General features: G+C 39.8%; 1 protein-coding gene and 1 pseudogene across 6 annotated transcripts; one reads left to right on the forward strand and one right to left on the reverse strand.

Annotated features, from left to right (window-relative positions):
- Positions 1 to 3,773: 3,773 nt before the first annotated feature.
- Positions 3,774 to 10,281, reverse strand: LOC108428862. 6 transcript variants are annotated; one of them, XM_017700228.2, is made up of 6 exons: positions 10,173 to 10,281; positions 9,987 to 10,082; positions 6,483 to 6,588; positions 5,783 to 5,992; positions 4,785 to 4,984; positions 3,774 to 4,443 (listed from the first exon to the last, which is right to left on the reverse strand). In XM_017700228.2, exons 3-6 carry the CDS (start codon positions 6,583 to 6,585, stop codon positions 4,393 to 4,395), a joined length of 564 nt encoding a protein of 187 aa, XP_017555717.2. In that variant the 5' UTR covers positions 6,586 to 6,588; positions 9,987 to 10,082; positions 10,173 to 10,281; the 3' UTR covers positions 3,774 to 4,392. The 6 variants fall into 6 exon arrangements, with proteins under 6 accessions (XP_017555717.2, XP_037389076.1, XP_037389075.1 ...); XM_037533179.1 differs by having other exon boundaries at positions 6,483 to 6,600; XM_037533178.1 differs by lacking the exon at positions 9,987 to 10,082 and having other exon boundaries at positions 10,173 to 10,274.
- LOC108428878 lies at positions 9,857 to 15,093 on the forward strand (annotated as a pseudogene).
- The last annotated feature ends 331 nt before the right edge of the window (positions 15,094 to 15,424 follow it).

Genomic DNA, 15,424 nt, shown 5'->3' on the forward strand with positions numbered 1-15,424 from the left:
AAGCAGCTGATCAGCACAGTGACCTCAGGGCCAAATTCATAGTAGCAACTATACTGTAAATTCTATATATTGTCTTAAATTATTAGTAAAGTGTTTATTTTTACATAAATGGCTGCAACTGTAACAACTGCAATTTCCCCCTGGGATCAATAAAGGAATCTGAATCTGAATCTGAAGACAGAGAGACAGAGATAGAGTGCAGTGTGTGTGTGTGTGTGTGAGAGAGAGAGAGAGAGAGAGAGAGAGAGAGAGAGAGAGACATAGCACAGTGAGAGAGAGTGTGAGCGTGCGATGAGAGTGCAAGATAGAAAATGCATGAGTGCCTGAAATTACTGTGAAAAGGCCAAATCTAGTCAATGGTAAAATAATAATCACTGAACATCAAATAGTAAGTTAAAAATACAGTAACCAGGTATGTTACACTCACTGTTTGAAGAATAATAACATAATAAGTTCCTTTTTCAGCCATAATCAGATTTGACACCATATATCAGCATACGCCCGTGATATATGATGCATCTCTAAAAGGCTCCTTTCCAAAAAACTAAGACGAGGAGAGGCCCATAACTACCCGATCAAAAAACTACTGCAGTGGATATTCTTAGCACATCCAGCATTTCTCAGCATATAAATCAGTCAGAAGTCAGAAATGTGACCAATCACAAAGAAATACAGAGGCTTCATCAATGTAATACAAAGAATGTAAAGAAATGATCAAAATGACTCCCAACAGACTTACATCAATATTACATCAATACATCAATATTAGCCATTTGGTGAGATGCTAAAGGATGTACAGCATCTGCTCACCACAGCTGCTCTCCACAGTGTCTGTGCAAGAATGGAGGGAGGTTGCACTTTTATTCTAAAACCCTGTTTACTGAGCACCAATACTTTCATTTCCTACTCTCTCACTGTGGACGTCTTTAGAGCTTAACATAAGCTCTGCATCTACTGCATAATGTTTCTTCCATCTATCTTCCCGTTGCATCATGTGTTAACCACTTTTCCTGCCCACCCAGATGACTTCTTGCCTCATCAGCTTCAGGAACACAGTAAGCTCATCAGCACACCTACACATTGATAAACACTGAGTTTAATTTATTTCTTGTACATTAGTTAGAATGTACTTGCTTTGATTGACACTAATGTTGCACACCTGTTATTACTTTTGGTCCTGAAAAGTAATAACAGAAAATGCAATTTTCCATTAAACTAGCAGATGGCGTTGTTTCTCCATTTATATGTATGTGATGGGACCAGAGCTGAGTTATAAGGAGTCTGGACACTCCCTATTAAACTCCTTTAACTCCAGTTTAAATGCTCTTAAGAATATAACAGCGGTGTTAAAATGTTGTGTGCTGTTCTGTGATCTGTTCTATGAAAACTATGATTTTGCTCAAATGCTCCATCTTAGCCCATTCATTTTGGACTCGCTCGGGAGCGCCCTCTATTGATTGAGAAACCTGGAAGACGTTACACAGTGGTAATTGTCTCTACAAGTTCTCTGACAGGACTACATTTATGGTGGTAAATATGGACATGGAGAATGTAGGCTGGTCTTTTCACAATTATTTTTGCATTCATTAAATTGAACATTCATTCATTCATTTCCCATTAGAATAGGCAAACAGCACTGCGTTCTTGCTATAAAAGTGAAAGAGATGTAGTTTATTGGAAGTGACCAGCTTCTAGTGACAAGCCCTGGGATAGCAGTATGTACACAGATTATGAAGTGGTGTTACCTTAGAGGATGGCTTGGGAACACCCACACCTGTAGAAGTTGGGAAGTATCCTGTGAGTGAGGTTGAACACTGGCCAGCGTGCTCATAAGGCGATGTGAATTATCGTGAACAGTGAATGCTAAACAGAAAGGAGATTCCATTTCTGAAGCTGAGCAGGCATTTAACCTTCCTCTATCCACGGTGTCACTTGTGTACCAGGAATACATCATAGAAGGCATCACCACCTGCAGTGCGGTGGCCGCACACGAGTACTTCCTGATTGGGACCAGTGGCATCTGGCTAGAATTGTCCATACGTACAGACAAGCGATTCTGACAGAAAACACATCCACATTCAATGCATAGTTCTCTCACTAACCTGTTATCCTCCAGAACAATTCTCTGCTCATTCCTTTAGAATTGGAACAGCATCTTCAGCTACTTGCCAAGGAATCCCTGATCACACTGTCCAACTACTTGGACGATGGTCTTCTCAAGTGTACCATGGCTGCATACAGACTCAAATCTAAGACCTCCATCAAGCTCACAAACAATTGGCCTCAATCTAAACTGGAGTTTTTGGGAGTCAGCCTTCTAGTGACCCACAGAAGCCATTAAGAACTCCAGGCCAAAGTTCTTCAGAGTTCCCCTCCTCTCATTATTAACCTCAGCACAAGATATGGTCTGCATTCGTAAAATGGAGTTATGGCTTCCTATAAATACCCATCCGTTCTTCATTCCTTATTCTCATGTTGAAATTTTACACTCCATGTCCTCTCCCTTCTACTCTTCTTTATCCACGCATACACATGATCTTTAATATATAGGGGGGTCGGCCTTCTAGTGACCTGCAGAAGCCATACAGAACTCCAAAGCTCCTCAGAGTTCCCCTCCTCTCATTATGTTCCTCAGCCCAAGGCATGGTCTGCATTGGTCTGCACTTGGGACATGAACGATGTAGATGGGCTGTGCTGATAAGTAGTTCATTTCTTGTTCTGGGTACTTTTAAACGTAGTTTTATTTAATGAATTATTTTACTTTCTGCTGCATAATGTTCCTTCCATCTGTCCTTCCATTGCACTAGAGACTACTGTAGCATTGCTGAAGAAAGTAAGTAAGCATGCTCACACTGATCATTTATGGCCTCATCAGCTTCAGGAATACATGCTCTGCACAGGCCACTGGTCACTGGCCCCACTGGCCCCACTGGCCCTACTCTTGCTCTTAGAGAGTTTGCTTGTGGGGGCTTAGACCTGGATTGTCCTGTAAAGCTGCTTTGTGACAGTGTCTGTTGTAAAAAGCGCTTTATAAATAAACTTTGACTTCACTTGACTTGAGTACATGTACGAGCAAATGAGTGTGGTATCGGCCCGACGCCTGATACCAGTATCGGTATCAATGTATCCCTAATCTGAAGTATACAAAACATTTACAAGACAAGCCAGAAGCATTTTAGAATCAATTGCTGTGGAGTAAAAATGGGCTGCAATCACCAAATGTATGTTTGCACAGGTACGTTAACGAATGGATATCTGGAAGCAAATGTTATACAGTCAGTTAAGGTCAGTCAAGAAACTGACGCTGAAAAGAGGCTGGCTTCGAAAACAGGACAGGGTCTAAAACATACCTCAAAATCCACCAGGAAAAACAAGCTGAAGCTTTTGGAATGACCCTCAGAATCCCCTGAATGAACATCACTGGAAATCTGTGAGTAGATCATAAACATGCTGTGCATGCAAGATGGCCAAAGGATATTACAGAACTAGAAGCTTTTTGCAAAGAAGAGAGGAAGACAATTTGTAAAGAATAGACTCCTAGCTGGCATATATGCATATATATACTAAGTACTGATTGAATATATGTAAGCACATTAACAAGTGTGAACATTTGTGGAAAACTATTTTTTATAGTTTGCTGCCAGTGTTGTGTTTTCAAAAATCAGCAAGACATGTAACTCAGCCAGAGTGCCCAAACTTTGCAATTATAAAAGAGAATTTATGTAAATCTTGGTTGAAACCATGAAATTTACTGAAGATACTGAACACATATATCACTTGTAACAGAGGAATTTAATAGGATTAAGTAAATGTTAATCATAGCATTGCTTAATAGAGCGAAATTAAACATTCTTCAGAGCAAAACAAACATTTTTTGTCAGTTTATGTTTTTGACAATCTGAACTGATAACGATTTACTGACTGTCATGAATGTCACCAGCGAGACACCGGACTCGATCTCCCAGAATTCTCTGTGCAGCCCCTGTATCTGTGATCACATGACCTCACCACTTTAGCTTATAAGCCTTCAGCCGTAGTTAGTTGCGAGGTATTGTTTCATCTGCAAACTACTGAGCGTTCTTTCTATTGTGTTGATTACCGTGTATGACTTGTATTTTCGCTTCCCTGACTCTGATTTTTGACTTGCCCATTGGATTGTTTGCCCTGGATCTCTGTTTTTCTGCCTTGACCTTTTTGCCTGTTTTTGATGACGGTTTTGATTTCAACATTAAAGCCTGCTTGCATCCCTTTATTCACGAACGTCTCTATTCTGTGATAAGCATTGCGCTAACTACATTTCTCCTTGAATATTCACAGCTCCTTTCCTGTCTGGCAGGATGAAGTCTCCTACTGCACTCTCCTCACCAACATCTACACTCTATCGGCACTTATTCAGCAGGATCTGCACAGACAGCAGATAAGACCGTGGTACCATCGGGAAACCTGGAACACAAACAATGAATGAAAATGTTTTGTTATTATTATTATTATTATTATTATTATTATTACTTAAAAAAGAGGGACATCATAAATGCCATTGCTGCCAATGGTCAATCAGGTTTTGACTGGCATTTCATGGGGTTAATATTGACCAACTGTCACAAAACCTGGATGGTTTGTCCACATAGGGGACAAATAATTTCAAAAGTATCAGCCACAGGTGCTACTCATATCAGATCTCTTCTGTGTTTATTTTGTGAGTAAAAAATTGGGTTTAACGATTCATAAACCTCAGGAATGTAAGTCATAAATGTGAACTGTGTACATAAAGATAGAAGCAAAACCTTTGGTGGTTGTTTAATCCATTTTACAATACTCTGTATTGCATCATCATTCTTCTGGCATTGCAGCAGTCCTTTATCCTCATGGAACTGACAGTCCACTGTGAGTGTGTTCTGTCTGGTTACTGATCCTCTGCTGTCTGGTACAGTGCACTGTGCCTCAAGTGTGTGATGGAGCACCACTAGAATAACAGGTAAAGAGTCTGTAAAAAAAAAAGAGAGAAAAGAGAAATTTACCTTGGCCTTGGTTCAAAAACTGAAATGCTGCCTCTGATGCTGCTATCTGTCACCTCAGAAACATTCATTTCATGGTTAATAAGACAGAACTAGCAAATTAAAAATTTCAAATTTTATTAAACGTATTAATTAAGTTGGCTTGACAAACTTAAAACACCTACTATAGCAACAACCTAGGAATAACTTAGTAACCACCTGGGACAACATAGCAATGGTCTTGCAACACCTTAGCGACCACCTGAAATATCTTAGCAATGGCTTAGCAACGGCTTAGCAACACCTTCGCCACCACCTGGGATAACATAGCAATGGCCAAGCCACATCTTAGCAAATGCCTGAGATACCATAGGAACGGCCTAGCAACACCTTAGCAGGGCCATTGATTGATACCACACCTTAGCACGGCCTGAGATACCATAGCTGCATCCTAGCAATCACTTGGGATCACTTAGCAATGAAACAAAGGCCTAGCAATGCCTTTGCTACCACCTGAGATGCCATAGCAACAGCCTAGCGACACCTTGGCAACAAGCTGGATTCCCATAGCAATGGTTTAAGCCAACTTAAAGTTTGTTCATAATCTTTCGCCTGTATTTAATGTGTAATTCATTTTATTTTGTGGAGGATGACCAGCTGCCAGTGATGTTTGGAATTTATTCATTTAAAGGTTCTTCGAATCATGGAAATCTTCTCATTTTCAACTTAAAACTAATAAACAACAAAGAGTTTTTTTTTCTTCTTTACTAGTAAAGATTTCAAAGTACCCGGAATGTTACGAAGTTTGTCCAGTGCTGCTTCAATGTCAGTTCCAGCACGTGAAACAACAGGACAGAACAGCAGAATCATATCATGCTTCTCCTTTTCAGGCACTTCACACAGACTTGACATTTCATTTTCAAGAAGCCTTTTTAAGTCTTCATGAGAATTCAGGGTTTTTCCAGATACGATTGTGATGTATTTCAGTGGCTTTTTTCCTGATAAACAGAAATAAAAAGAACACACAAATACTGGTTAGACATAAGTTTTCTGGTCTAATTCATCCCTCAGCCAGGGCCATGACATTACGTACTGTAAGATAGTTGTTGTCAAGCCAGAGAATATTTTGAATGCAAGACATATGGATTGAAAAAAAGCCCATCAAAATTTTTGTACTGATTAGCTGATGTTTCTGTTCACAGTGGTTTACTTTAACCACCTATGGTGAGGCACATTTGAGTTAGGTGCCTTTCTTAAGACAAGGACCAAACATATGACCAAGCCTTAAATTGAATAATCTCTACAATTTAAAAAAAGGCATAATTATCACAATCATTAAAATATTCTCATCGTCAATGAATGAAAATCTGCTATGTAATCCTGCATAATACTCAATATTATCATATTTATATATGCAAAATATTTTCATAATACACAAAGCCATTCTCATACATGCATAAGGTTAAAAGTTTCTTATTGCCATATTACCAAATCGAAGCCATTTATTTTGAGATTTAACAGGTTCCTGGGTACTGGACTTTAGTTTGGGATCTTCAGCTTGCCCATGTTCAATGATTTCTCCTCCCGCCATTACCTGCATGAGAGACTGACATTGAAAACAATGAAAAACTGCTGTAAAAGTTGTTCTTTGCTTAAAAATGTGATGTTAATTCTCTACAGGTACATCCCATGAACAAGATATTACTATTTCCAGTTTATTAGCCCTCAAAAACCCTACTTTTCTTTGGTATTTTGGGTCATTTACAATTGCAATTGCAAGGTATTTACATGAGGCAGTGACATGCTATATGTTGTTATTTTCAAGAGGCCCTGGGCTATACAGTTATGCCATTGTTTGACATGTAAATGCTAACAGAAATATGACATCTTTATGATTTTGGGTCCTGTTTCATCAAAGATTTGCCTAGCACCTACAAAATATTTTGCTTAAAGAGATCTCGCAAGCTGCATCTCTGATACTTTTTCAATAATTGTTAGTCTGGAGTGTCTGTGAGCTGAAAGTGCAAGAGCTTTGATGGTGATTTAATCTATTATTATCATTATCATCATCACTGAGTAAAAATAAACAATTAGCATAAGGCGGACACATTTTTTTATTGATTTTCTGTCATTTCTGTCATCAGGTTGAAACTCTGATACACAGCAAGACAGGCTCTATTTTTAATTACAAATTAAGTTGCATATTTATGATCAGATCTTTTTTATACTCAAAATCAATGTAAACTAAAAGATATAGCTAAATATTATGAATTTTACTATCATTCTTGTCGTATTCATCAGTATTTATCTGTTAAAATGTGTTTAGGGCCTGATTGTGTGATTCAGAAGGGCAAGAGGAAAACTGCACTCAGGGTGTTGAATTGGGACACTGCACTTCTCGCCTTTTTCTGCTCCTCCCCCACCATCTCAGCTTACAGCAAACCACATGGTTAATGGTAAGCATCAGTTTTAGAAGTGAAACTGCATTTGAGTTGTTTTTATGTATATTTAGACGTAAATTTCTGATTATCCGCTCTAAACTCCGAGTCCGAGTAAATCAGAGGACTGTTTGAGACCCGAGAGAAAGTTTTAAACCCAATACGTCCCTGTGGAGATTTAAATAGGCATTTAAACAGACGTAAATGCAGGATCTGAACAGTGGTTTTCTGAACTGGATTAGTGACTGGATCTTCTCTAAAACCTCAGAAAGTCACTGTAGACACACAGAGTCCTGCTGGTCAACGTGATATGTGAAATGCATCGCTTTTTATCAGGTCTCCTCGAATTTGGACTTAGAACTTAAATCCAGGCCTGTAATTATTGGTAGATAAAGAATGATAGATAAACTGACTTGTCATCAATCCTGACAGTTAAGTAAATGAAACGTAAAACCATTGTTTGGCACCCACACCTCAAAGGCTGAAACCCTCTAATACAGATAGTACATGCTGTATATAGTGCATTAAAGTTTTTAAATAGTAATTATTTACAGTATTTGTTATTGTAATTAACTGGTTTTGTCATTTTGGTCCACGTGTCCCTTTTAGCCATTTTAACCATTTTAACCATTTAAGGCATTGGGACTTTCTTGAAGATTTGTCACCCTTTCACTTTGACTCTCACTAATTTCACTTCTGATTTTGATTTCTGTCCAACACAGTTTCATTTCTACATTCTCTTATTAATTCTGCACAGTCAGCACTTTTCTCATCTATTTATTCCCATTTGATCCCTACAAATATTACAAATGTGTTAATCTTCTTGGGAAAGAAAATGCCAGTTTTCCACTCTTCTAATCCTTTTTGGAGGGACTGCATGGCCATTTATAGTCAACAGAAGTAAGGCAAGAGATCCAGAGGAAGCATAGACTGCCAGTGTGAGTACATTTTACTCTTTGTTCATTAAAGCTTCAGATCAGCTGACAAAATGGTACAGGCTACACCTCAAAATCAGAAACACATAAACATACCAATAAATAAATAAGTAAATAAATCAAGTAAAATACTGCAGTGGAACTTCTTGGCATTTCCAGATAAATCTGTAAAGTTAGAGGTGTGACCAGTCACAAAGAAGAACAGGGTCCACCAATCTAATGCAAAGAAATGATTTATATGACTTTCCTCACAAACTGACTTAGAAGAAAAAATATCATCAAAAAAAAAACCAAATCAGAAAAGTGCAAATATATGAAGAGTCAACTTGACGACATGTGACCGTGCAAATACAAGTAACGACAACCGACATCTAACATGAAGTCCAAACATTCACTGCTGAGCCCTAATCAGAAATTACAATACAATGCATTTAGGTTAGAAAGTAGGGAAGAACATCCACAGCATCTACTTACCACAGCTGTTCTCCTCAGTGACTGTGCAAGAATAAAGGGCGGTTGCACTTTCATTATAAGACCTGTTTACTGAGCACCACACTTTCCCTTTCAGTTCTCAGGGGGGCACACAGATCCCCCCTAGAGTTATTTTTGAATGGGTTGTGGGTTCATTCTACATAGTCATAGGCCCCTGGGCACTGGCCCCACTGGCCTAGTCAGGGCTTTAACAGATTCAAGCAATCCAGCCGAAAAGTAGAGTTTATTTAAGCCGCTTTGATTACCACAGTTTTATGTCTGCTTCCAAGTAATAATGTTAGCTCACTGGCATCCTTCTGAGTTCCCCCCAGTTAAAGAGAGAACAAAAATAACCCCAGCAGTCTGAGAAAACCTTCAAAACACATCTTACATTTTTAAATAGCTTAGAAAGAAGGGCTGCAATCCCCTGCCTGGGGAAGCACCCTACACTGTACCAATAAGAGTCCTTGGGCAAGACTCCTAACACCGCCTTCACCTTCCAGTCTTTAAAAAAAAAGATCAAATTGAAAGTGGGTCTGGATAAGAGTGTGTAGTAAATGTGATTTAGCTACAGCACAACAAAATAGCTCTGTTGTGGTTGTGCCAGTAGTGACAAAGCCTTTCCAGCAGATGGCGCTGTTCCTACATTTATGCAGCAATGCAATGGGACTATATTTACGCTGCTATACACATGGATCCAGATAAAGCAAGAAGAGTTTTTGCGTTCATTAAGCAGAACATTCATTCATTCATTCATTCATTCGTTCATTCATTTTCCCTTTTTTTATTTATTCAGTCTTCCCCACTTTGTACCGCCCTCTAAACACTGAAGGATTTCTTGTACTGAAAGCAGATCCGTTTCTCCCTGCACTTATGCTAACCATAAAATAAAAGATTTTGTAACGGCCAGTAAAGGTGCCCTGTCCCTTTAAGAGGCGCTCAGGCAGCAGACCGCGCGCAGGCGCGCAGCAGAGAGAGCTACGTCACTGGGTTTAGGTCTGTTTTCCCTTTTATTTTCTTTTATTTTTGTCAGTAACACCACGTCATGAATGATCGGACACGTGAGGCCTGGCTTCGTATGGTCAAGTAGTTAATAAACTAGTTGGAGCGCCATCGTGTGTCCGAGTCACTTGTTCGCATCAACGCACATGAACTTCTGTCTCATCTGCATATTCATCAGCAAAGCCCCGCCCTCGCTGAGCTGCCGGACTGACTCCAGGCCTCACTGTTTACAGAACCAAGACCTAAGAAGACGAGATAAAAACTGAGTAAACACAGCTATCCAGACCACTTCACACCGAACGATCGAGATGACCAGACCAGAGCGCGCCCACCTCTAGCAAGGCGCTCGCTTGTCCACAGTAAGTGCCGTCCCGTCCCGTCATCTCTGTCCACTGGATGACTCGGCAATAGGGAGAGATGCTCCCAGGCAGTGGATTTACAGGTTGCACACGCCCCCCCCCCCCCCCCCCCCCCCCCCCCCCAAATATATATATATATATATATATTGTGTGTGTGTGTGTATAATACCATATATACAGGGCTGGAAATCAACTATTTAAGGCAGTATTCAGAATACAGTTATTCTTACACACATACACAGATCTTCTAAGCTGTTAATACTGAGCTTACCGCTTTTTACTTATTCGGGATTGTGTTATTACTGTTCATTGTGTTATTACTGTTCATTGTGTACTGTTCACTGTACATTGTGCAAGTGAATGACATTCTGGCGCTTATTTAATTGTTTCATTTCAGAGAAAGAAAAGACCCAATATTCAGAAAGAACATGTCACAGTATGGAAGGAATTCCTCCATTCAGTAAGTCAGTACTGGATTCATACACATGATGGTAAATACTGTTATCGCAACATATTCTGGACTTTTTCGAATTCAAATGCAAATTTCAAACGGCTACTTCAACTGCATATTTACTGTTACATTACACATGTCAGTGTGCGTGAGTTACGACGTAATTCAAATTCAAAACATAGTTGCTTTTGCATTTCTGCGTCTAATGGCTGGATAAAAAATAATATGGAAAAAAAAGTGCTATTGACATTTCATATCCGTTGACTTTATGGTATAACTTTAACATTTTAAAAAACTGAATTTGCAATTGTGTTCCCTCATTGTCACGCTTTAGCTCTGCCAAAATTAAAAAGTGTTTGCAACCCTGTTTGCAATTACGGTCAATGAGGCATTCCTGTCAATCAAATGCTGTGGGTGGGACATCGGGAGAAACCTTTTAGTGTGGTCCATGTTTTTAAGAAGTGACAGAAAGGGCTTAATTTCGGAGGTACTGCCGCATGGCTACACTCTTTTCTACTATACTGAGGTAGCAATAGAAACCGCTGCTGGTGATATTTACCACACATTAACCAGGCCACTGATAATTCTGTCCAAAGTGATTTCCTGTTGTTTAATACGCAAGCAATTTTGAGTCACTTTACTGACTAGAAGAGCTTGTGGTATTGTGTCAGGCTTCAGACAGAGGCTCACAGGACAGCAGATCTTAATCTTAACAATACGGCTACACAGTTCTGGAGTGTTCAGGGTGATGCTCGAGCTACCATTTAACAGAAATCTTCGTGTTAAGATGCTTTTGGGAAACTCAGCCCTGATTAGCTGTGAACAGTGAAAACATTAACATGTGCAGGCCACTGTTTCTCCAGGATGAGGGTTGGGTAACACTGGGTTAACCCACAGTGACCACATCTCCTTACTATAAATATCCATCACTGGCTGCCCAGATCCTCTGAAAGTCCTGCGAGCTTCTGCTCGAAGCAGATCGCTCACTTGATGCCAGATTGAAAGCGCATTGTCACTAACATTGGCACTTGTGACAGCCACAAGCTCTCCTAGTTGGACAAAAGATCACTTCAGTCACGACAATAAGGGCTTCTTGAGAGCTACACATCCTTTCAGACCCATATTGTTCAGTTGTCTTCTCACAGAAGCAGATGGGCAGAAACACCTGTGGATTTTTTTCAGATCTGAAACAATTTATCTGTCTTATTCTATGCTGTATGAAACACATTTTAAAAAGCGTTAACTTATACTTCTTAACATACATTTTCAGGGGAAACATTTTCATTTTCATTCCATTCCGTTAGATCTTAAAATGAATTTGAATTGTTTCCATATTTTTGCTGGTGCCATGATTTTATGAACGCAAATCAGAACAAGTAAGCTTATAGCTTTTTACGTATTCATGATTGTGTTATTACTGTTGTATATTGTACAAATGAATGACATATTCTGCTGATTATTTCATTGTTTTATTGCAGTGAAAGAAAAGACCCAATGCCCAGAGAGAAAGTGTCACACTATGGAAGGAATTCCTCCATTCAGTAAGTCAGCAGTGGATTTATACACATGACAAGTGACGAAAAAGGGTAGATTTTGGAGGTACTACCACATAGCTCGACCTTTGTTTACAATAAGTAGGTAGCTATAGCAACCACAGCTGGTGATATTTTAACGCTCACCAACCAGGCCACAGATAATTCTGCCCAAAGTGATTTCCTATTGTTTCGTGTGCAAGTGGTTCATAACCAACAAGGAGAGCTTGTGGTGTCGTGACAGGCCTCAAAAGGAACATTGATCATTTTAATCTTAATGATGCTGGTAGACAAAGTGGCCAGTATGATGTTTGAACTATGATTAAGCAGAAATTTTTGTGCTAGGATGCTTTTGGGAAACTCAGTCCTGATTAGGGAGCAGTGAAAACATTAATATGCAGATCAGTGGTCCAGTATCAGGGTTGGGAAACACTGGTCATGTGTCCTTGCATGTTCATGTGCTCTGTATCTCCTTTAGGGGAATATCTATCATTAGCCACATTTACAATCAATCAGAATAGACCACATAACATGATGGTAGTAGAAACTGGTCTGCAGAGACAAAGTTTATGCTTTGAGCTTTAAAAGACAGCGATGGGACTGGAGTCTAGCTTATGGGTCTCAGAACATGCAGTCTTGCTTTCGGCGTTTCCTTAATAAATACGTGTAGTATGTTTTCTGAGTCTGCTATCATTTAAAGCAAGGAAAATAAAATTACTGCTCACTGCTGCTCATCTTACGCTGACTGAACTCATGTGATGCTTGTTGTTTGGTAATGACTACACTAGGTGTCTCTCTACGCATGCACACAATTTTAGACTGGATAACTTGTAGTGTGGATGTAAATAAATGTTTTTCATCAGATTGATGACTGAGTAGAGTGTGCGTATAAACGCAATGTCCTGGTGAACAGAATGTTTAGAAATGGAGTTTCTCAGAACAATTCACTTTTTTTCTTTTCCTTTTTCAAGTGATTGGAGGTTTCTCTAGTTCAGAACCTCCAGCACCTGCATCAGAACTCAGACTGGTGCTGCTGGGGAGGACTGGATGTGGGAAGAGAGCAGCAGGAAACACCATCCTGGACAGAGAGGAGAGGAGCCAGGCTGGAGCATCAACAGTGAGGCAGCAGAGTGAGAGCAGACAGGGGGAGGTGTCTGGGAGGCAGGTGACTGTGGTGGACACTCCTGACTGGTTCTGTCCTGGACTCTCTCTGGAGGAGCTGAGACAAGACGTGGGACTCTGTGTCAGTCTGTCTGCCCCAGGACCATAGGCCTTCCTCCTAGTCGTACCAGTGAAGCAGTCTACAGGAGAGGAGAGAGGCATGCTGGAGAAAACGGAGGAGATCTTTGGACAGAGATGTTGGAGAATCACCATGATCCTTTTCACTGTTACTGATGAAGTCCAAGAGAAGAACATTGAATAGCTTGAAGTCCAGAGACTTGTTGAGAAATGTGGGAACAGGTTTCACTGTCTGAGCATTAAGGAGAGTGAAGATGGTTCTCAGGTCTCAGAACTGCTGGAGAAGATAGAGAAGATGGTGAAAGGAAACAGAGAGAAACTCTAGCAGTGAGATCTACCTGGAGACGCAATCTCAGATCAGAACAACGGAGAAAAAGTTCAAGATGGAAATAGAAGAGAAAAGGTTGCAGGCAGAGAGACAACTGAAGAAGAAACTAGACAGTGAGATGCAGAAGTCCCTGAGCCTGATGGATGGCGAGTTTCAGGAGCATGAAGGATATATCAGACATTTATACAGTCAAATAGCTGAACTGGAAATGAAGATAACAGTAGAGAGATGAAAACAAAAAGAGGGCAACAGAAGGAGAGCTGAAAAGAGAGAGAGAGCAAATGATACAAATGGAGCAAAAGATGAATAGAATGAAAGCAAAAACAACGAGGGAGTGGATTGAGAATTGACATAGCCAGGAGATGGAGGAGATCAGATAGATGTATGAAAGGGAAGCCAAAGTGGAATTGGAGAGAAACCTCTTGAAGATCATCCTGCCAGAATTCCAGAGAAGCATTTTGGCCTCAAACTCAAAGATGCAGGAGGAGTTCAGCAGACAGATGGAGGAGAAAGACAGAGACTCTCAGAGACCACAGTAGTTGATCTTGCGAGACAGCTTTTCAGTGCAACTCTGAGAGAAAAGGAATGAGAACAGAAATTGATGAAGGGGAGTCAATAACACTGAGGTGGTTTTGTAGGAAGTCAAATCCAAGTATAATTCACCGCATATTTTATATAATTCACATCATATTTTAACTACTTACAAGATCAAGATTGTCTCTTTGTCATTATTTGGTGCAGAGTACTCCAGGAACCTCTGGATGTTGATCTACGACCTGTTGACCTTAAATCTACAATTTTCCAGTTATGAAGGTTATGAAGTTTTTTTGTTATGCGCACAAATTGCTGTGAAATTTCTACTTGCAGGTAAAGTTTCCTACACTGCCATTGTGTGTGGCTATTTGTAGGCTTCATAGCTCAGGAACATGATACATATATCACAACAATCAGCAGAACTTGCCCTTAAGGTGAAGCAAGGCATTAACCAGTAATCTGGTATCAGCATTTGGGTAGAAGGCAGGAAACACCTTGGACAGGTCACCAGTCCAATGCAGGGCCCCAAATCCACTCTTTAGCCTGAAATTATGTCTGTTTGCAGGCTTCATAACTTCATAACATAATAAAGGGATTCAAATCGATATTGCTGTGAAACAGAAACTTGTGCTGATGTTTTTTTATTTTATATACTGCGCTGCGACTGCATCCAGTTCAACAGAGCTAATTATGCTCCCTCTGTAGTGAAACATGCAGTCAGTCAGGGTTCTTTAAGCACTGATGATATTCACTATATACTCAGAAAAGCATATTGTGATGTATATATTAAAGTAATGATAAATATCGTTATTTTGCCCACCCCAGGGTAATTTGTGAGAATGTTCTTAAAAAACGTTTGTGACCCTTACAGAATTATCAGGATTTCTGCTGTGGCTTTTAAAATGTATTGTGAACTTTATTAAATAAAACTGTATTTAACATACAACACAATATTATTTACAGGGTAATATTTTACCAATTAAGTGATTTAAAGTGTATAAAATCAAGCACATAGACTTGCAATGTCCTTAGATAAACATTGAGAGAAGAGCAGCTCATACTGAAGAGCTCAGTGACTTTATCCTTTGCACCATCATAGGATGCCACCTTTGGCACAGGTCACTTGGTGAAATTTCTGCCC

Source organism: Pygocentrus nattereri, chromosome 23, assembly GCF_015220715.1.
Source record: "Pygocentrus nattereri isolate fPygNat1 chromosome 23, fPygNat1.pri, whole genome shotgun sequence".
Classification (NCBI taxonomy): Eukaryota; Metazoa; Chordata; class Actinopteri; order Characiformes; family Serrasalmidae; genus Pygocentrus; species Pygocentrus nattereri.

Excerpts from the sequence above, each read along its gene's own strand:
- LOC108428862 (XM_037533176.1), bottom strand. The coding sequence starts at position 8,895 with ATGAAAGTGCAACCGCCCTTTATTCTTGCACAGTCACTGAGGAGAACA. Across the intron at positions 5,993-6,482 it reads AAATAAATGGCTTCGATTTG|GAAAAAAGCCACTGAAATAC; the intron begins GTAATATGGCAA and ends TCTGTTTATCAG. Across the intron at positions 4,985-5,782 it reads CAAACTTCGTAACATTCCGG|ACTCTTTACCTGTTATTCTA; the intron begins GTACTTTGAAAT and ends TTTTTTTTACAG.